At 37.7% G+C, this 22717-nt stretch overlaps 1 protein-coding gene across 1 annotated transcript in view; it reads left to right on the top strand.

Annotated features, from left to right (window-relative positions):
- Positions 1–19773, top strand: part of LOC137268966 (uncharacterized) — a 40886-nt gene extending 21113 nt beyond the window's left edge. Inside the window, exons 2-9 of the mRNA XM_067803590.1 lie at positions 7363–7702; positions 8326–8434; positions 10042–10191; positions 11094–11255; positions 12965–13050; positions 16390–16513; positions 16977–17126; positions 17548–19773. Coding sequence (XP_067659691.1) covers positions 7374–7702; positions 8326–8434; positions 10042–10191; positions 11094–11255; positions 12965–13050; positions 16390–16513; positions 16977–17126; positions 17548–17652 — 1215 coding nt within the window. The 5' untranslated portion in view covers positions 7363–7373 and the 3' untranslated portion in view covers positions 17653–19773. The remainder of the gene's footprint in view (positions 1–7362; positions 7703–8325; positions 8435–10041; positions 10192–11093; positions 11256–12964; positions 13051–16389; positions 16514–16976; positions 17127–17547) is intronic.
- The last annotated feature ends 2944 nt before the right edge of the window (positions 19774–22717 follow it).

Raw genomic sequence — 22717 nt, 5'->3', positions numbered from 1 at the left:
CATTCAACAGAACCCGATCACATGACGTCATAATGTTGAATGATTCTGATTCAATTTTTCTTTACCTTTGTTTATGAGTGTCAGTTATGTGATTACTGCTACGAAAGTGACTAATGAATACACAAATGTTTATGCTTGAGACAAGTCTTGATACTTCCAGGGATGATGGGAGGGTGGAGTGGTTAAAGTGTTGACTTGTCACTCCAAAGACGGGGGTTTGATTTACCACATGGGTACAATGTGTGATGCCCTTTTCTAGTGTCACCCATGGTGATCGATATTACTGGGATGTTATAAAAAGCAAAGTAAAACACACACACTCCTTCCCTCCCTCGCTCGCTCACTCACTCGCTCACTCTCATCCAGACACTTCCTTCCCTATTAACAATTAAAACATAAGATGTTATGAGGATTTATTGTTACCTGTACAAGATTTATTGTTACCTGTACAAGATTTATTGTTACCTGTACAAGATTTATTGTTACCTGTACAAGATGCAACTTGTTACTAAAGGCAACATGCACAAGCCATGTTGAACATGCACAGGGTGTACATAGCAAAATCGCACCCTGACTGATAATGAAATGCATCTGGTCCAGTCTGCACCCTGGTAGATAATATGGGCTCTTGTTTCAAAGGTGTTTCTACTGATCAATAACATACATTCATCTCAGGCACTCAAGTTCTATAGTAACCTACACCTGTTTGATTGGCATTGTAGAAGTTGGTGACTGACAATGAACGCAAGATATTTTATGGATTACAACTTCTGTATGATGTCATGATGAGATGTTTTCGTATGGATTTGTTTGGCATGATGATGGTATAAGACACAGCTTCTTAATATTATAAAGAAGATATCTTACATAAAGTATCTTGCCTTAAAGTCTTGCTTGACAACGGAAAATAAATCTATACTAAAACATGACATCATATGATATGATAAACATGTTATCGTCCATGGGTATCATACCTTGGACGGACTCGATACGACAATATCAGACATGATATTATATAGGGTGGGGAGTATGAAGGCAAGGTAGTGGAGATGAAATAGCTTGTTTTGGGAAGGGCCTGAAGAGGATATTTTTGGGTGTAGAATATGGTGATATGTTCAGTAGTTTATTTCCTATAGTATTGGATAAAAACAAGTTCTTAAAAATGAATGTCCAGGGTATTGGTTATGTAATCCATATTTCATTGCTGTTCTCAGCATGTTCCCATTTTGCCTACACTCTTATAAAAACAAATTCACTCTCTTATCTGAATCTTACAGAGACTTATTGTCAGAATGATGTACATCACAGCCAGTGGCTGTTGACATTATTTGACAGTTTTAGGTTTCTAAACAGTGTTGTTGAGTGCATCCTTCAAAAGAGGGAACTCAAAAGTATTTATAAATAATGGGTGAAAGAAATAGGATGACATGTGCGTGTGTGCTGCACACTTTCCATCAAGCTGTTGAAGAATTTGTGTTTCACCCAGCTCTGGAAAAACAAGAATGTTGACTCATAAAGTCTTATAACTCATTTGCATAGAAGACAGTGCCTATGTATTGTTCTTTAGCAATATAGATGATACTGATGGTGGTATTTTAATGTTGTTTCTGATGTGAAAAATGAATGCCTCAGAAACAATTTTGTCAGTCTTCCTGTTGGAATATCTTATGACAATGTTTATAATGTTGCTGAGAAGATGTTTTGTAAATAGCCTGGTAAATGCAGTACTCTGGAAGAAAGCCAAGTGACCTCAGGAACTGATAGCAATGTAAACAGGAAATCAGTTTTCCAGGGAATCAACATGCATTGATACAAATAGTAAAATATAATGATTTAAAGCATGCAGAGGTTGAGGACGTTTTTACAGTTATACTAATATATGAGAATTTGACAATCTGAAATAGATTAATTGCAGTATTCAATATACCTGCCTGCGTGACAGTTGAGTTATGATGTAGCCATGTAGAAGAAGATACTCAAATTTCAGGACAATAAATCATCCTAAATTCACTCGTACAAATGAATAATGAGTTCCAATTGCATGATAAACTGCGTTACCCGGACAAACCTAAATTATGTGTCTGCAGGTCAGGTTTGGTCACTGCTGGCAAGTTTTACATCTTACCAGCCCTGTGGTCTGGCAGATTTGTTTTGTTTATTTTTTTTTTTGTGTTTCATACCTTGTTAGTCATTACTATGAATAACAGCTTATGTTAGACCTGGGTGTGATATGCGTGGCTCTAAGTGTGTACACATTGATCTGACTCGCTTCACGTATTGTAGTCTAGCTCCAGTCAATCAATATTTGTGGTGTCAGTTTCCAAAATGTTTGTGCATCAGTGAATGGCAAATTATCATTTTAACTATTATTGACAAATATACATAGAAAAAGTGGTGTTTGTTATGATTTATCTATTCTTGTTTGTGCCTGATTATTAATCACTAATGCTAGACTGTACGCAGTGTTTTACTTCATAAGACATCTCTCGCTATGGGCAGGTAAGGGAGACTAGATGCAGTGATTCACATAACAAAACTTGGAGGGGACGAAAGATGTGTTTAAGTTTATTTATCAAAATTCATTTTCATGTAGCTGATATTTTAATTCTGGTTTAGAAATACATTGAAGTTTCAGGGTGTCTGGTTAATTTATAACTTAGTGCAAATTTTTATTGAATAACATTGCTTCTGTGAAATATTTTCCGATTTGGTGAAACATGGTATTTGCCATTAGCTTGGGACATCCATATTCAAGGCTGGACTCCCAAGTTCCTGACAGCATATGAACATTAATTTTATGAATGTTGAAATTTTTCATGAAAATCAGTTCTGAACAAATTTGTCTGCCAAGGGAAAGTAGTTCTTTATTTTTTATTTTAGAATATTTATGTATCTTGGCAACTAGTGCTTGCTCAAGGTGCTGACATATATTTCCCTCAATCATTGGATGTCAGTATCAATGGCCCAGCATATTATTAGTCTCAACTCCCTGGAGAGTATATAACTCTTGCTGCCTCTAGGCACTCCGAGTTATTAGTAGCTGCTACATCCTAACAAGGTACGCATTAACAGCTGGTTTGATTGGGACACATAGTCACAGTACTTTGTCCAACTTTATTGCACATTGCTGTACCCGCAACTAGATGTTTGCATGTATTCGCATGGCCACCATCTGGTCATATACCAACGGATTTGTCGGTTCTTTCAAGTGCACAGGGTTGTATACTGTACACTATTGCTTCTGACAACACGGAAAGAGTCTGCACACAAAGTTGACTCCAAGGTTTTTACATGCATTTGCAGGTGGACTCGATCCCAGCACCTCAACCTCGTTGGATCACTAGCCTGGCGCTGTAGCCAGCTCGCCCACTGCGCCCCTGCTGTGTATTCTAAATACATCTCTTATTCAGCCTTCACACAGCAAACTAATGTTTGCTAACACATTATGTTATAATTTCAAAAGTTGCCAAACTTGGATTTTCACAAGTCAAACACATGTTGAGTTGACCAAAAATCACACGATCGTTTACTGCAAAATTGGATATCTCTGAAGAACACGCTTCTGACAACATTCCAAACGTTTGATGGAAATGTTGGTTAGAATACAGACCGATCCTACTTCTGGACAGCCGTTTTGCCATTCTTCCATTGCTGTTGATGGTAGGTTGTTGGAGTGTTCACTTTCTCAAACTCGAGTTTGATAGTGTTTTCTCAATCTTAAGTTTGCACTGTGAAGGCCACATTGGCCATTAAGTGATGGATGATTGCTTTGAGGCTATAGTTCAATTAGTCACGAAACCACCAAGGACAAAGTAGCTCAAGCAAAACTTATCCATCCTCTAAAGCAGGGTCGTGAACCTGATAATGAATGTGAGTTTGAATTTTTGTCTGATTGTCCACCAGTAAGATTTCATACACTACAAATTGCTGTGATGTTTACACTTTAGGTAAAGGCCAGCTAATAATCGGAAATACTTTTGACAGGAAAAATTATTAATGATTTTGGAAATGTTGTTATTGGTAATATTGTACAATGACTTTTCTGATAGAAAAAAAGCTTCATTTTGGTCATACAATACACAAACTTCTGTGGTTCTAAGCTATATTCAGGAGTGTTTGTTAATAACCCTTGAAAAAACCAGCCACCACTTGCCAGTGATGTGAAATATATTCATTTCTTTCAGACATTATTGGCATTTTTGGTTATGTCCCCAGTATTTTTCAATAATCAATCAATACTTCAATGCATTTATTGATCTGTATGTTCCATATAGATAGTCAGCCCTACTTTAGGTACCTCCCACCAGAGCTGTCCCATAGTATGACTGACATGATGTTCAAAGCAGTATTAGGACAAACCTGAAGCTGACGCTCCAAGATTAGATATGTAACAGATGGTAATCTTACTGACCAGAGTTAATTAGAGAGAACTGTTGGAATCCTTTGACAGGCTGCTGTCTCAAGGGGAGACAACTCTTTGTCCCTCATGGTGCAGATGGGTTAATTCTGTCAGTCTGAATACAACCTCGAGAAGTCACAAATCTTGTGTTGGTGAGCTGTACAGTTTGTGAAATTCTGATCTCTGGGCTGGAATATGGTGAAGAAAGAAAAGAAACGTATGTTGCGAAGATCCTTCATTTTTGTCAGTTTCTGAAACTGAAACTGTTTGACTGTCCTTTATCATCTCTCTAACAGATGCAGGGTTTTATCTGCAAACGTGTCCAGAAAGAACATATATAGAGAATAGATGCAGGAAAAAATCACTGCATCCTGAGTGACGCTCAATATTATTCATTGTAACGACAACACATCTATAATTTTTCGCAGGGTTTGGTTATTTCTTCCAGAGCAGTTACATGCATGATTTCAGTCATCAGTCCATATGATCAATAATTCATTCCAGGCTCTGAAAGAAATTATCAAACCATACAACTCCCCACCATGTTACTTCACAGGAACCTTGTACTGCCTGCAGTGACCCTCTGAGACAAATAATAGAGGGTGTGGGGGGACCCACATGTTTGTGAGATCAGATGAACCCCAGCAGAGGTGGTCTTATACTCCTGGAAGATGTATGGAGAATCACTCCTGTGATTGTTATTGTTATTATGTCCATTACATCGGCCAAATGCATCAGACTTTCAAGGTATGATGTGTAGATTTAAATTTTATATTGAAAATTGTTGATAAATCTGATATCTTAAAGACACAGGGATATGATTTTTTGTAGCATTTAAGCTATTTTTTCCAGGTTTTCAGTTTTCAATCAGTATTTGAAGATTCTTTACTAACTGCTCATGTGCACCACCTTTCTTCAAGCTGCAATGAAGTACACATCTTGTGTTACAGCAAGGCATGATGTTCAGATTACCTTACCTGTGAGCTAGCATATCCATGGTAGCATAGTGGAATCTTGTCAAACAAAACATCCTCATCAAATATCTATTTGGGAATGTGTTTCTTTCAACCTGTTGAATAACTGATTATTATTACCTAGGAAGACATATGGTGACATAATGTCTACAATCTCCTATACTGCTTTGCTAAACATTTGGAACACTGTGTCTGTAGCACAGCAGTCACAGCCATTTTGTGAGGCCGATGAAATTACATACCTGTGAAGATTGAGTAAGCCTCGTCTGTCGTAAGAGGTAACTAATGGGATCGGATGGTCAGACTCACTGACTTAACACATGTCATCAACTCCCATTTTGATTGATGGTCATGCTGCTGACCACTGTCAGGCTTGTTTTATCTTGACTTGGTTATTTACAGACCTCCACAATATAGCTTGAATATTACTGAGTGCTGCATATAACTATGTCCCTCACTCCTTTATGGAATCACTACAGCCTCTGGACACCAATCTGAATGATTCTTCTAATGTATCTAAACTACATGTCCACTTCTATCTAGTGTCAGGCATTTGACAGCATTCATCTGTCACACAAACAAATACTCTTCATCCACCATATCATGGCAGCACATAGTACAGCTGATACAGCAAGACCACCGTTTCATGGGACCCATGAAGGTCCAGGGGTATAGGCCTTCAGCAACCCATGCTTGTCGTAAGAGGCGACTAACGGGATCGGGTGGTCAGACTCGCTGACATGGTTGACACATGTCAACGGTTCCCAATTGCGCAGATCGTGGCTCATGTGGTTGTTCACTGGATTGTCTGGTCCAGATTCTATTATTGTCAGACCGCCGCCATATAGATGGAATATTGCTGAGTGCGGTGTAAAACTGAACTCACTCACTCACTCACTCACTCACTCACTCATGGTTTGTAATGTCTGTAGTTGCTGTCCTCTGCTAAAAGGGATATTCACACACCGACATTGTGTTAATAGATAATAAGGTAACTTACATCCTTTTGTTTTGATTGAAAGTCTCCACTATACCCTGGACGCATCTACCGCTCTGCCCGATAAATTTATTACCTCCCTTTGCTGGCTCCGCCTTCTGACAGTGTCAACAAAGGTAGCGGTCGCAACTGTGAAGGTTTGCTCGCAGTGCGTTCCAGATTTTAGGGAAATCATACTAATTGACAGGTCCGAAACTTTAAAACAACATATGCAAGAACGCCTTCTATCTCTTCCAGAGAACCTCTGCATTGTTTCTGTTGCCAAGTATAATCGGTTAGATAATTCAAAAAACGAAAGTGAGTTGTGATTGGTTCGCTCAACTTCCCAGCGTAGACACCTGACTGGATGAAAAGACAGTCAAGGGAGGTAATAAATTTATCTGGCAGAGCGGTAGATGCGTCCAGGGTATAGTGGAGACTTATCGGAACGTATACCGAGGAGATATCGAGGAGATACTTTGTTGGACAATCAGAGGTGTAAGATGAAATTATAATAGCTCTAAATTTGTTCAGGTTTAAATCTAATTACAATTTTGTTTTTACCTGTCATTTTCCATCACGATGTGTTTATGTTCATTCTGCTATAACTGCATTATTAAGATTTGAAAAAAAGTAGTATTGTTTTGGAAAATCAGAGTTATATAAACATAATTATGTCCCCCTGAATGACTTTAATTAACCAATCACAATCCAGTATTTCCTGGTCGTAGCAGGGACCATATACCGATATATCGGTGTATGGTCTCTTGTCATATTATTTAGTTTGTCGTCAATTGTTGTTCCACAGGGGTCCTTGTCTTTTAGTTACCTACATCAATAATACTTATATGATAATAATAAGATTTACTTTTATCATCATATTAACTTTTAAACATTACGTAGAGGTAGGTGTTGAAGCTGAACACTTCTAGGTGCAGTGTACTTGACATGGGGGCTATAGTAACCTGCAAACTTGGACTCAAAATGTTAAATTCTTTGTTTTTATATTTCAGGATCCAACAAAATGAGTAGAACAAAGAGAGTAGGGGTGCCACCAGGCAAACTGACCAGTTCCAGCAAGAGTTCTGTCCAGACATGGGGACCATTCTGTGGTATCCTGGCAACCGTCATGGGAATCTGCCTGCACATACAGTGGCCAGAACTGCTTCAGGAGAAACAGGTTGACACACCCGTGAATCTGTCTACAAGTCCTTATGTGTTTGACTTTCAGGAAGCGTTCGCTACTCGTGATGAAAATATGCAAAAGTATGCTTTTAAATACAATGACGCTGGTATTGACCGTCGCTCCGGCCTGAAGTTGGAGGAATTCTGGGATGTGTATGACGGAAAATGGTAGGTTTTCGCCTTGTTCTATAGAAATTGTCTTCATTGAGATTCCAGGTATGAACAGGATATATTTGTTGTATGAAGCAAGTACCTTGTTATTATTTTTATTATTATTATAGGATATTTATAAAGCGCACATTTCCTGGCATCTAGTGCTTGTTCATGGTGCTGACATATATTTCCTATTTCCTCCAATCATTGAATGTCAATATCAGTGGACCTGTATTATCAATCTCAACTCCCTGGGGGGGAGTATACAACTCGTGCTGCCTCTAAGCACACCGAGGCATTTGTAGCTGTCTCATCCTATCGAGGTACCCATTTCACAGCTGGGTGGACTAGGACACATAGTCACAGTACTTTGTCCAAGTTTACTGCACATTGCTGTACCCGCAACTAGGTGTTTGCATGTATTCATATCTCCAGGGTATACATTCTCATAAATCTGCACTATACCCAGCATCTACAGATAAACAGCCAGCCAAGGGAGGTAATGAAGTCATCAAACTGAGCCATAGATGCATACATGGTACAGTAGAAATTTTTCATAGCATATACCCTGAAGATATTGAACATGTCAAGCTTGGAACATGATAAATGTATCCTCAGGTCTTCCATTTGTTTTCAAGGCCTGTACTTATCACTGACATCATCCAGAAATGGGAGGCAGTCAACTGGACCAAGGACTACTTTGTGAACAATTATGGCGAGGAAAGAGTTGTCATGAAAGCCGTCCATGTGAGTACGAGGGGACATCAGAAAGTAGTCAGCCTCACAACGGCAATGATATAAATGCAAATGTTTTTGTGTCTGTCTGTCAGCCTCAAGCAAATTGGTTTGCTATCATGGTTTGTCTCATGATCCCTATTTTGTTTGACGCTTTATCTTGGTACATAAGTGCATATCTGCAACAAATGCATCACAGACTTCGGGAAACAAAATATGCAAAAAACATTTTATGTGTTTGTGGTAGGCAGACGTCTGCAAGACTCAAAGTTATATATTAAAGTGCATGAAAGGGCTTGTTTTGGAGACTACATCATTGCAGATTACATCATCATAAGAACAAAACTGATTCTAATGTTTTCAATTTTCATACATGATGCCAAGGGTTTCAACTAAATGCGGAATGGTCACACAAGTGTCAGCTTCCAATATATTGTAAACAGTACCAGCTTTAATATCTGGACACAGTGTTTGTATAAAGGATGAACCTTTTCAAACCTTGCAAGCCTGCTGAATGTTGAGTTATACTATACTTGGCAATGGTGTCATGATATTCTGTGACCCTTAGGGTGAGTGAGTGAGTGAGTTCTATGCTGCCTTTAACAATATCACAGCAGGGCACACAGAAATGGGCTTGAGTCATGATTCCCATCTGGGGAATCGAACCCAGGTCCTTAGTGTGATGAGCAAATGCTTTATCCACTAGGCCACCTCACAGCCCCTTTGACCATTGGAGATGGAGGACATTCAGTCACTATCTTTATTGATAAAATGCCATGTTCAGCAATATGTATTTCATATATGTGTACAAAAAAAACCTGACCAGACAATCAAGTGACTGGTATCATAGCCATGAATCCAACTGGAATGTGGTCAACATCTTTCCAAATGTTTCCTGTGGCAGATGCTGCAGTCTGGCACTAATATTAAACAGCCTGTTAAATGCTAGTCTTAAGTGATACACATTAGAAAGAGAGTTTTATGGATGTCAACGTCTTTATTATGAGGACCACTAGTTTTCGTAGAATATCCTCACACCGTCAGGTGAATGACGTTTGACATTTGATATGCATGTTACGGTCATGTATAAAAGGTGAATAACTGAAGAGTAACTGACCCTGAAAGAGTTCTATGTTTGAACTATGTATCTGTCGCTCAATGTCTGATGACAAATTTAACTTGTGTATGGTGCTCATAAGCACTGTACTGTGTAAATTGTCTGTTTGTTCAGAGCTCTTTCACCATATTTAGCATTTGTAATAAAGCTGGTTTTGACATTCACAAAGTCACACAATCCACACTACCAAACCCTTTCTGCAGTTCTAAAACCTTTATTGAAGAAGGTCTAGATTTGCTCAGTTCAGCTGTTCAGATAATAATCTCCCAATGTTTCTCTGAAGATTAGATATATAGATATATTAGATATAAAGAATGGGAGCTTCATTGACCCAGTAACTGTTTTATGTCTGGCGCAGTGGGGAAACACTGCACAGGACGACTCAAGTGGCCCACATTTCTCAACATGGGTACAGTGTCAAGTCATTTCCTGCTGTCTCAAGGAGGATCTTGTTGGAAAATGACTACAAGTCTCACTCTCAATTATTACGATTTCTCTCCAGGGTAAACTGAACCAGGCTTCAAGTCTTGCCTTGCCACTGAAATTGTTTCTGCAACATATCGAGGAGAGTTCTCCGACCACCTGGACCTATCTGGAGGATGAACTGTTCCTTCCTCTGCGACCTGACCTGTATAAACAAGTTCAGACAAGTGTGAGAAAACAGTCATATTTTTTACATATTTTTATATGTATGTATTTACCTTAATAATGTAATTAGGGGCTGGGGCTTCCCCATAGTCTACCGTGCTGGAAGATTGCTGTGCAGAGTTATCTCCCTTTAGAGTATCAGAAGACTGTGATCATTGGTTCAAATTCCTGATTATGATGTTTCTTGGTGTCTCAAGTTCACTGCAGTTGTTGTTTTACTGAAGTGATAAACATCTAACCCCACTTCAGTTTTCCTATTAAGTTGACATGCTGTCCAGCAGAAATGCTGTTTCCCCAGCTCTCCCTCTCGTTCAGTCGCTATGATTTAATATGTAACCGAATATTGAATGAATCATGTTTGAAAAGACATGAATCGCTTCTCCTGCTGTTAACCTCTAGTTTTCTGGGCTAAGATTTGACTTTCCCACTCCCCACTCGAATAGAGTGTGTGAAACCCATTTCTGGTGTCCCCTGCCATGATATTACTGGAATATTGCCAAATTAGCGTAAAACCAAACTTTTAAGCTCACTCACTCACTCACTCACTCACTCACTCAGAATTGACGAATTAGCAATATGTCAAAAGATTGGTAGAGCTAATTTTTCCAAATGACAACTGCCAATCACTGAATAATGAGCACGTGTTGAGAATGGTCTCATCTACACCAAATGAAAGACTTTCAGTTTTCGCTCACATCCCTAGTATTCTAAGCTATCCAAGGCTTGGTCTGAGCAGTCCTTGGTTGAGAAATCAGTTCATTTCCTGAGTGATGTGCATGGTGTGTTCAAATCTTCAACTATTCTCAGTCAGCTTGTCTTGTGTTTAAAGAATCACAAGGGTGTAGGGATATATCTTTCAGCTATGTCAAATATTTTTTAGTTTTTTTTTTCAATTTTATTTTGCAGACATACACAACAGAGAACTTTTTCAACTTATTTCCGCAAGAGATCCGTCCATGGGATTGTATGCTGTTATGGGGAACAGCCTACTCTCGCTCATCCCTCCATATAGACCCTTACAACTGGACTGGGACCAACGCAGTCATTAAGGGCAAGAAAAGGTGGAAGGTAGGAGAAACTACTCTATGTTGACACATCAGCAGATTTTAAATGTGAGTGCAGTATTTGTCTGATATTTATGAATAGTGATGCTGAATAATTTATTCACTGTTTCATAAACATTGCCATTTTTCCAGATAACAATGGTTAGGAAGAAAAGTCAGAACTCGGATTCACCATAAAACATTATCTACCAACTTTATGTTAAGCATTAGATTTACGATTTTTATAGGTTTTCTTTCTGCAGTTTATCTATACTTATACAGAATAATTAATTTTATTATTACTTGAGAAAGTATGTTAGAATACTTGAGTCATATTGATAGAAAATAGTTCCAAGCAATGACACCTGTGGTGGAAATATGGTGTGTGATATGGCCATATCAAATTATTAATAGCAGAAACGAATATATTCTGAAAGGGCATGTCAAGTACAGATATGTTTAATATGCTTATTACAGGATATAGTTGGTGATGGATCATGGCACTATCTACATTTATTTAGTGTAGCTAACTGTTTTAGATGATAGTTGGGTGATGGATCATGGCACTGTTATTTAGTGTAGCTAACTGTTTTAGATGATAGTTGGGTGATGGATCATGGCACTGTTATTTAGTGTAGCTAACTGTTTTAGATGATAGTTGGGTGATGGATCATGGCACTGTTATTTAGTGTAGCTAACTGATTTAGATGATAGTTGGGTGATGGATCATGGCACTATGTACATGGATTTAGTGTTGCTAACTGTTTTAGATGATAGTTGGGTGATGGATTATGGCACTGTTATTTAGTGTAGCTAACTGTTTTAGATGATAGTTGGGTGATGGATCATGGCACTATCTACATGGATTTAGTGTTGCTAACTGTTTTAGATGATAGTTGGGTGATGGATCATGGCACTATCTACATGGATTTAGTGTTGCTAACTGTTTTAGATGATAGTTGGGTGATGAATCATGGCACTATCTACATGGATTTAGTGTTGCTAAGTGTTTTAGATGATAGTTGGGTGATGAATCATGGCACTATCTACATGGATTTAGTGTTGCTAAGTGTTTTAGATAAGTGTTTTAGAGGATAGTTGGTGATGGATCATGACACTATCTACATTTATTTAGTGTTGCTAACTGTTTTAGATAATAGTTGGGTGATGAATCATGGTACAATGAGCATGGATTTATTTCATAATTAAAGTTTTATCTCTGTACCCCTAATTTCTTGTCTTTATAACAGAAACCTATGATAGTTAATTCGAAACCTTCGAATGTAGCAGCGTATGTACGGATAAAAAATATGCACCATTCAGTAGGAACGTAGACAACGTAGCAGATAATAGTGTATGCAATGGTGTATGGTCTTAGAATCATTTATGGACGTGTATATTTGAAAAAATATTCTGTTTACTAATCTCTTTACACAAACGTTGCAATGTAGAGGTGCAAATATGAAATGAAATACAAGATTACTCATACTCTATTACACTCCATTCAGTCTGTAAATGTGCTTTAAGGGTTTGAGTTCCTATATTGAAAAAACAAGGACTACATAGTCATGATGTTTAAAAATTATCTGGAGCCCTGATGAAATATATAGGGCATCAATATCAATTTGACATGCAGTGACATATCTGAAATATTTTTCACAGGGACTTTAAACACATTTCACTTGGTCGCTGGATGTGACATTTATGGAAACTGGTTTTGTTCTGTTTTTCAAGCTGTTTCCTCCAGGACAGGACCATCTTTTGTCGGTAAAACCCAACAAAATGTGTGGGTTTCCACTTGAGTGTAGGAAATATAATAGGTACTTTTATTGCGGTGTTGTGAATCGTGTTGTGCATGTGTTGTGGGTAGATGTGAGCACCATCGTGCTGCATGACTGGTGTACTAATGTCTTGTCAAGTATCACAACACTTCCAACAAATGGTTTCTCATATTTTAGCTTTCCTTCTGTGCAAACATTGGAATGCTGGTAAAATTGCTCACATTTGAATATTCTTTGTTCAGGGTTGATTTACATTTATTGATATAGATAATGGTAAATGTGCAAATCATGTTATCCACATCATGTCTACAGAGTGTCTACACCATGTCCAATGGTGTGCAAAGTTGCATAACTGATTTTTTTAAAATATGCACACTCATTTTTGTGCCTTTCTAAAAATATGTTGTAGTAACATGTTATGAATCAATAAAAAGTAAATGATAGTGACCTTTCGGACTGCTTGTTTAGTCATTGACTGAGCAGTTCAGTTCACGACGACAACAAGAAATCAATGAAATTGTTGAACTCAATAATTCAATGAGCCAGTCAGGAAATAGTACACAGTTGGTAGGAGTGGGCTGTGTTTTAGAGTGAAGAATTGTTACATAAAAATAAATGCAAAAGTATTTGTTTTGTTCAGAGAAATGACACTGAATCCCTTTTAAATAAATAACAATCAAATGTTATAAACGGACAACTCCAGTAAAGTTTAAGTTCCCATGGCACAATTAGAATTTAGAAACAATTTAGAAAGTGTTGCTATGTATACAGAAATTTGGAAATTATCAAATGGAATTACTTGTGCGTTCTTGACTCAAGAGGAGGTTGTACAAATTGTTTTCTAATTTTTCTCAAATTAAACTTTCTTACCATTTCTTTTATGCAAAATCATGCAAAGGTGTTAAGGTCTTTTGTGTTTGTGGCATGTATGTAACAGCATTATGAGATTTATGTATTAAATATGGTATTCTGATTAGAGTTGACTTACTTAGCTGTTTGCTCAAAAGTATTTGAATGTAAGATAAGACAGATGGGCATGTGAACAGCTGTCTGGTGACAGGTGGCGAAATTCTGAATTAATGTCACGGGTGTTGGAGATGTCTGACCCCATTTTGTTTCTTTTAATTGGATAAGAATGGAATGTGTTGTGGTATGTATATATACACAAATATATGTGAACATGACTCGCAGCTGATGCGCCACTTCCATGGTGCCTATGCACATACTCTGCACAAAAATACCTGAGTAGGTATGACTTCCAAACCTCAGATCATGATCTACAAATATATACAAATATACACATAATATTTAAAGAGGGACCCTGGACACATAAGTCAAGAAACAAGACCCCAATTTTACAAACTGACCATGAAACAGTTGTAAGTGTCATAGGACATCACTTTGTTTGCAAGGTTCAGTAAATATCTTCAGCTGGATGATTGACACTGTCCCGTTGAAACTCCCACAATCGGCCAGTGATTGGCCTGGCTCAAACTCTGATTCATACAGGTTACTGTTGTGTAACTTCAGTACTGTCAGGACTGAGATGTCAAAAAAATAAATGAACACTTTTGTTATTTAGTACTGTGGGTAACTTTGTGCAGGGTGTGTTTGGTATTATGAATGTATTGACTGTATATATCTTTCTTTGCCTACTTTATTTGTCTGTGATGGAATGTTAGCTATCAATGTCTTATCCATCCATGTTTTGTATTCTCCCTGTACTTCCTCTATGGGATCTATTTAGTTTTGCAGAAAAGTGGACATATTTTTCATTTCAGGTATGCAATCTATGATTTTAGTTTTCATTTTTACTTCCTTTATGCAGCACTTGCCTGAACCATAAAAACCATAATTTGTCCAGAATACCGAAGTAATTTCTACTTCTTCTCATGAATATGGAAAAATTATGATTACACAATGCTATTTAGAAAGTGCTCAGATGTAATATACGGTACCTGTTATATTTGTGATTATGCTTTCTTAGTAAAGTACAAATTCAAATACTTTGTTTTCATTTAGTCCCATCTGGGATTCAAACCCACACCTTCAGAGTTGGGCACCTAATTGCCAGCCCACAAAGTACAGTCTGTTCAACCACCATGACTTCCCAAAAAAATGGAAACTGGTAGTCTAGAAGAAACTGGTAGTCTAGATTGCAGACTTTGTGTACCACTCTCATATGTGAATAATCAATTTGAGTGATTAACTTTTGAACCTTAGAGGTTACAGCTGATGAGCAATATCCTTTGTGTTTCTGTCCGTCATACTGCAATATTGGTGCAGTGCTGTTAAATGTAACCTGCAGGGGATGAAAACGTTGATTGTGAAACATTGAACCATTGATCAAGCAGAACGGTTTTTGATGTGTTGTTTATGTTGTTTACAGATATAATCTATGTATTGCACAGACTGCTCTACATACTGTGAATGCAGACACTATCTGGATATGCAGCACTGAATTTGGAAACATTCAGCACTGAATATGGAAACATTCAGCACTGAATATGGAAACATTCAGCACTGAATATGGAAACATTCAGCACTGCCTTTCTTGGTGTCACTTGCAATGTGATCTGATCTGTCTATCTCTCAATGCATGTTTTCGTATTTCTGTTCTCAAATTTATATTTACCAGACTTCAGTTTTGTAAATTTTATTAATCATTATAATGAAAGAATGACGAAAATATAAAATAAGTTGCAGTAAATTTGAGGTTTCTACCTTTGCAAAGAAAATAACACAAGCTTCATCAAAGCGATGTGGTAACATCTTTTTTACATGTTTAAGAGTTCAAGGAGAGGCTTTTCATGGAATTTTTTTTTTTATTTCTTTAGTTTTTTGGTTTTTTTGAGTACCGCATATGAAAATCATGAATTATTTGTGAAAGACAGTTGAACTCAAGGAAAGAAAGAAATCCAATGATGCCTGATTTATGGAGTATTGTATCACACATGCAAATATTGCCATTTAGAAGAATTTCACCATACTGATTTCAATATATATCCTTTTTGCCTTGCAAGCCTCATTTGGTAACTATTCAGATATATTGCATTTACCCTGCAAAATATCTGTGAAACGATATATCTGTATAATGAAAAGACAGATCACACCAGAATAATATGAAATGTTACAAGCAAGAGAGTGACGGTAGGGTAGCCCAGTGGTTGAAGTGTTGGCACGTCATCTGCAAACCCTGTTTTTGGTTCTCAACATTTGGGGAACGTGTGAAGCCCTATCTGGCTCCCACCTCCATGATATTAGTTTTTTGAAAAGTCAAACAAGACCAAACCATCTCACTTGGCACAGGCTAACAATAAATCTCTGAAATAGAGTGTGTTTGATATATTCTCTGATTGTGATGTGTAAATGTTTCAGCCCGATTGACACATTTGACAGTGAGGACTACAACAAGTATCCCCAGTACAAGAAGGCACACTACATAGAGTTTGATCAGAATCCTGGCGAGTTCCTGGTCATTCCCTCAGGCTGGTTCCACCAGGTATGTCACACTCAGGTCTAAAACACCGAGTTACCTTCATTGAACTAAGAGTCATACAGAGCAATGTAGGGTGTAAATTATCAGGTCTTCATGAGGGTGTATTTGTAATTGGTCTGTTTGTACCCCGTCCCTCCCTTTTCCTTCCCTGTTCGTCGCTGTTGTTATTGTTATATTTACATCCTCCTCTCCCTCACAACCCATTAGAATTGATCTTCAGTGGCCCATGCTGTCATAAGGTCTAACTGACGGGATCAGGTGGTCAGACTCATTGCCTTGCACATGCTTGATACATGTCATTTTATCTCAGTTGTGTAGATAAATCCTCATGCTGTTGATCACTGGATTGTCTGGTCCAGACTCATTTGTTTTCAGACTGCTACCATATAGCTGGAGTAGTTTGGCGTTAAACTAAAGTCATCCCCTTTCTCCCCTTTCTCAGTCTGTCAGGGAATCTGTATTGCAGGCTTACAATGTAGAGGAGACCATCGCTGTGTCAGGCCAGTTCATGAACAGGAACAACTACCTGGTGATCCTGGAGGAAATCCTGAAGGCTGATAACCTAAAGCGTTCACGTCTGCCGGCTCACTTCCACACGTTGCTGCCCCCTGACCAGGTCAATGGGAGTTACCTCCCCTTATATATGATCACTTTTCTCTTGTTCTCCCCACTGCCCTCATCCTCCCTCTTCCTCTCTCCATCTCCTTCTCTCTCACACTTTTCTTTCTATCCTCCCTCTTTCTGTATTAATTTCTTCTCCTTTCCTCCCAAATGAGCACAAGGTAACTGAACCATAAGCTGTGATTTAAATACTGTTCTCAAATACTACATTCAAGGTGACTTACTCCCACCCTCTCTTCCTCCCTCATTTTCAGCCGCACACACACACAGTGTGAATTTGTAATCATAACATTTGACTGATATTTCATCTGGATCACCATATTTTCATATGATATAATTTTTACTGTACAACTACCCATCCAATTTTGAGAGATATTCTTTTAAAGTAAACAGTGTCTGTATGTATCTGTCTCCAGGTGAAAGTGTTCATGTCCCTGCTACCCCAGAAGATCCTGACTCATGGGAGGGAGGTCACATCAGAGGTCATCAAGCAAGTGGAGACAGTCCGCAAGAAGGAGTAGACCCTAACTGGGGGCACTGTTCTACTCCTGACATGTGCCTCCTTCGTTCTGTTCTGTTATATTCCATGTTTGGACGTATCTCTTTCTTTTTTTAGCATCTTGCCACATTTAAATGCCACTGTATTTGTGTTCCGGCATTCTGGGGTGTTCAGATCTACTGCTGCAGTTTGCGTATGTGTGACAAATCATTACATAATCAATATATAAGTCAATAAAAGTTTAAAGGTGTGAGGGTGAAAGTATATTGACCCTACCACCCCAGTAATAACCAGTGTCTTCATTATGTTGGAATGAAAAGTCCAGCTGAACACCTTTTTCAGTAGAGGGATTAATGATGTCACTGGATAATGTTGTCATGGTAACCAATGACATCACAAAGGCCTGCAAAGTATTGTAATGCAATTTCATTTATGTGATATCACCTTGAAAAGACATATCATGATCTCTGCAAAGCAGTATCTTCTGCAGAAGCCTGTTTTAGATGATAAAATATTTGTTTTTTATATAATGGCACTCTTTCACCTAATATGCAAATCTGTCACAACAGAGCAACTCAGAAAAGCCAGGATCTGCCAGTCTGGGATTCTAAATCCTGCACATGCCACAATTATAATCCATGTAGATGCGCCATGAGCTTGCATCAGTGGGTGGACACAGACACTTTAGAAATATCCACTATTATCGTTATTATTTATGAGTGTGTGTTGTTTGGGGCTTACCTGCCACATCAAAATATGACATACTGAAATACTTTTGAACAGAACGTTCAACTGAAATCACTCACTTAAACTTGTAATGTTTAGCCATTTAGACACGTTATATTGTTTTACATATATTATATTGTTTTGCCCTTTTTCTCATCATAATTACTACACTCACAATACAAAGAGGGTAATATTATCAGGTACCTGTGGGGAACCACTAGCCTTGTGGTTAGAACATCTCTTGTCACACCAAAGGCTCGGTTTCTATTCTTCACGTGGTTTCGCTGTGTGAATCCTATTTCTGGTCTCCCCCCACCAGAGTATTGCTGGAATATAGCTGAAAGTGGCATAAAACCCAACTCACTCACTCACCCACCAGTGAATTAAATCTGACATTCCATTTGTTTTATGTACTGAATTTGTCATCTGTTATTTTACTGTATATTTTTTTGTGTATTATTGGTCAGTTGTTAATGATTATTGGCCATCCCAATCATGTTTATGGTAAACACTGTGAGTAGAGGTCTGAAGGAATCTGGATTCACCATTAAGCAATACTCTGATACTGGTTGACATAGCATTGTACCAGCTGAGGTTTCTGGACAGAAGTTGTTAGGTTATGTACTTTAACAATACAAAGAGCATGTTTAGCCCTGTCCCATCCAAACATGCTGATCTTGTGTTAAATGTCTTAGCACTTGAACTATAAGCCAAGTGTTGAGTTCCACATTAATGCTGAGAGTTCTTCTTGGAACTGAGACCTTGTCCTTTCCTACAATCCTTTCCTACAAAGCAAAGTCTTGATGCAATGACAATCAAAAGCCTAATAAAAAAAGTGAAAGAGTTATGACAGTTTTCATGAGATCACATCATGGAACAAAGCCCTGGATGAAATTCTGCAAAGCTTTGATAGAACCAAGATGATTGTCACTCTTATTTTGTCTCTCTTTATAGAGAGGGACCCTGGTCATCGACAGGACCACGACATAAGAAATGACAGTATTTTGTGAAGACTTTTTCATTGGCTTTAGGTTGTAAGTTTTTTATTTTGCCACAAAGACTTGGGTTCAGTTTCCAGCAAAGCTACAGTGTGGATCACATCTTAGCTGTCATAGCATCCTGCAGTATGATTGTACTGTAACAATGGAACAATATCCAGTCTTACTGATAGCATACATGTGTAAGAACACATAATCATATGCTGGAATTGTTCCCCAGTGAAATGTTTTTGTTCATGGAATACCCCAAGCAGACAAGGGTATCTGTTGTTAAATATGTGATTGCTGGGACAGCAATTACTTGTTAGTCGTTACTATGTAATTTAATTGTTACTTGGTTTACCACACCCATGCCACTATTTTAGCTAAATATTTAATAGCAAATAACATGTTCCTCAGGCTGCTCAAATTTACAAAAATATATTTTCCTAAACAAGGTTCCGTTGTCTGCTACTTGTATATTTCATGTGTAATTTACTTGATGTAAAATTGTCCTCTCTCAGTAGCTTTAAATGGAAGGTATTGTAGCCTTGTGGTGACTGTGTTCTCTCATTATGTGGAGGGACAGGTTCAAGTCCCAGATCGGTGTGTGTATGAATCCCATTGTAGATGTTCCCCTGCTATAATACTGTTGGGAATTTTGCTGAAATTGTTTCAAACAATAATCATGATCTCTTGGCATGAAACTTAATCGAATAATTTAAGTGAATAAATAAGTTGCCTTTTGCAAGTGCCATTGCTTTGATGTTCTATACTCTACATATATAAGGTACTTGAAAGGATTTGTTTAGCTCTGTTAAATGGTTTGCTGAATTCTCAGTGTCAGCCCAAAAGAAAATTTCTGAAAAAATGGATTTCAAGAAATAACCTGCTGTATGATTAAAGGGAAAAAACCACAAGTTTGATACAGAGCTGGTAATAGTGACCTGATTTGGTCAATGTAACATATAGACAACTGGAATTACAGTCAGAGAGGGTGTGATTGTAGACTTGACTGTAGTTAGTAAATATTGGTCCCTCATGCAGATATAGCTTATATGTTCAAAATCAAGACTTGATTTGAAAACATGCTTTACAGATATTGTCATATTTATGTTTTCTGATACTTTCATTTGTTTTTGTCTCTTGGTTTGTGGACCAGCAGATAAAAGGTACAGGTATTGAAAGAAATCAAACCATTTCACATTTTACCATTGTTCTACACATCTTTTTTCTCATATGTTACCACTGCCGTACAGTCTAGGTAAACGTTTTCGTTATGCTCCTGTGGTTGAGTCTAACAAACCCTAGTAGGAGGTGATGTCACATAACCTTTGAGATTGACCAATCAGACCACAGTTTACCAAATCATGAAAGTGGACATTTTCACCTCGAAAAGATTTGTACACGAACGATTCCGAATGCTATTTCTGTATGATTGCTTCTGGGTGATGCACAGTGAGTACACAGTGAGTAAACATTCGGTGAAAATCAAGTTTTGGCAATATTCAAGGATGTCAACCTGCGGAAATATTAGCTAATGGTAATCATGTCAGCAGAAACCCCAAAGTGCATATGCTGCAATTTTTGTTTGTTGACAGATCAATGTCAGTGACTAGGAAATGTTGTAAGTCCTGATGAACCCTAAACAGTAGCTGTTTTGTGATTGGTTAAATCCATTCTTGCATTTGATTGGACAGTCATAGGTCACCCAAAGGTTACCTGACACGACCAACTAGGGTTTGTTTGACTCAGTGTAGGAGCGAAACGAATAAGACTGAGGCTAATTTTACTAAGATGGCACTCATGTACATATTACTTTCTGTGGGAGTATTTCCGACATGGTACAATGATCAAGTAGCATATGATATCCTAGAATATACTGTCTATATCCACATTATAACATTCGGACCGTGATATATTTGTTGTCATGGAGTCATGATTCCTTACAGAAACTCAAACTCATTAATATCAGAAATTACTCATTAATATCAGAAATTATATTGTAATGCAGTACCTCTGTGTGTAAAAATCTATGGATGCTTTCAGTGCAGCTCACATAAGATGAAACAGTCCAAAAGTTACAGCGCCAATACAATGTTCAAGTTCCAAAATATGAATGATTAATATTTTTACTGCCTTCACTTCATTGCAAATACAAGAATAAGATTCCATTACCGTTACTAGAAAACTTCCCATACTCAAATATTCCTTTGTTGAAACTTCAGGTTGGGTCGAAGCTTCAGATTAATCAGGTGTTGATTGTTAATAGGCCCTTGTGATTCAAACAGTCTAAAAAGATAATTTGTTTTTAATCATGTGTTTCTTAAAAATCTGAATAATGTTTTTATTTATTTATTTTGTTTTGTGAATCATGTATTAAAAGTGACATATATTGCTACTGATTCAAAAGGATTACTTAGGAAGTATGGTGATAGAAACAGAACAATAAGCCTTGACATTTTGCATTTCTTAGAAATGATGGGATGAAAATTTTCCCAATAAATAGTTATCAATCACCTGTTGACTGCTAATTAGCATAAGAGCCATAAGCAGTGTAGTTTAAGAAAAAGATATGAGATAATTAGCCTTGCATCTTGTGTTTCTTTGGAGCAAAATCTTATCAATCATTGATTGTACCCCAGCAGTACTTTAAATGTTTTCAAAATTGACAAATCATTGACAATGTTGTAAGGTTGTTAATGTATGTTAGTTCGCTTATATTTCATGGCCTGTTTGGAATAATGCAAGTTGTATGGATGTGTAAATATGCTACCGAATCAAATGATTGCCTAAGTGCTGATTGGTCTGAGAGAGATTCACAGAGTTGGTGATTTAGGTGTTGAAGGCTGCCATGCAGTTATATTCTTTTGGTGTGCCAGGATCTGCTAATCAACATTTCCAAATTCAAGTTGTCCTGATAGTGAAAGTCAGTGTGTGAGCACAGTACTCATGTTCCTGGCGTGACTGAGTCATGAAACAGTTGAAATGCTGTGAAAATCTGTAATAATCACTCTCATGATGAACCGTTCTATCAAAATGTTAGCGGGTTTACGTACCAGTAGACATACCAGTAGTCATGGTCACTCTGAAAGTAATATAATACTGTAAATACAATCAACATATCTTAATATGGAACATAAGAATTCTGTGTACATCACCAACTATGGTGATGGTACCATCTTACGATATTATCAGCTATCTAGGGGAGCCAACTCTTCATTGACTCATTTGACTGTCATAACAACAGTGATCTCCCCTTATAATCACCTGTTTGTGCCTTCATACCCTTTATACTGTTTTTCAGAACTGTCTGGAAATACAGTCAATGTATGATGAATTATGGCTGTTCTGCAGACTTTTTTTAGTTTCACTAAGTAAATG

Source organism: Haliotis asinina, chromosome 16, assembly GCF_037392515.1.
Source record: "Haliotis asinina isolate JCU_RB_2024 chromosome 16, JCU_Hal_asi_v2, whole genome shotgun sequence".
Classification (NCBI taxonomy): domain Eukaryota; kingdom Metazoa; phylum Mollusca; class Gastropoda; order Lepetellida; family Haliotidae; genus Haliotis; species Haliotis asinina.
The sequence above is the reverse complement of the archived record's forward strand: the minus strand, read 5'-3'. Positions and strand labels throughout refer to the sequence as shown.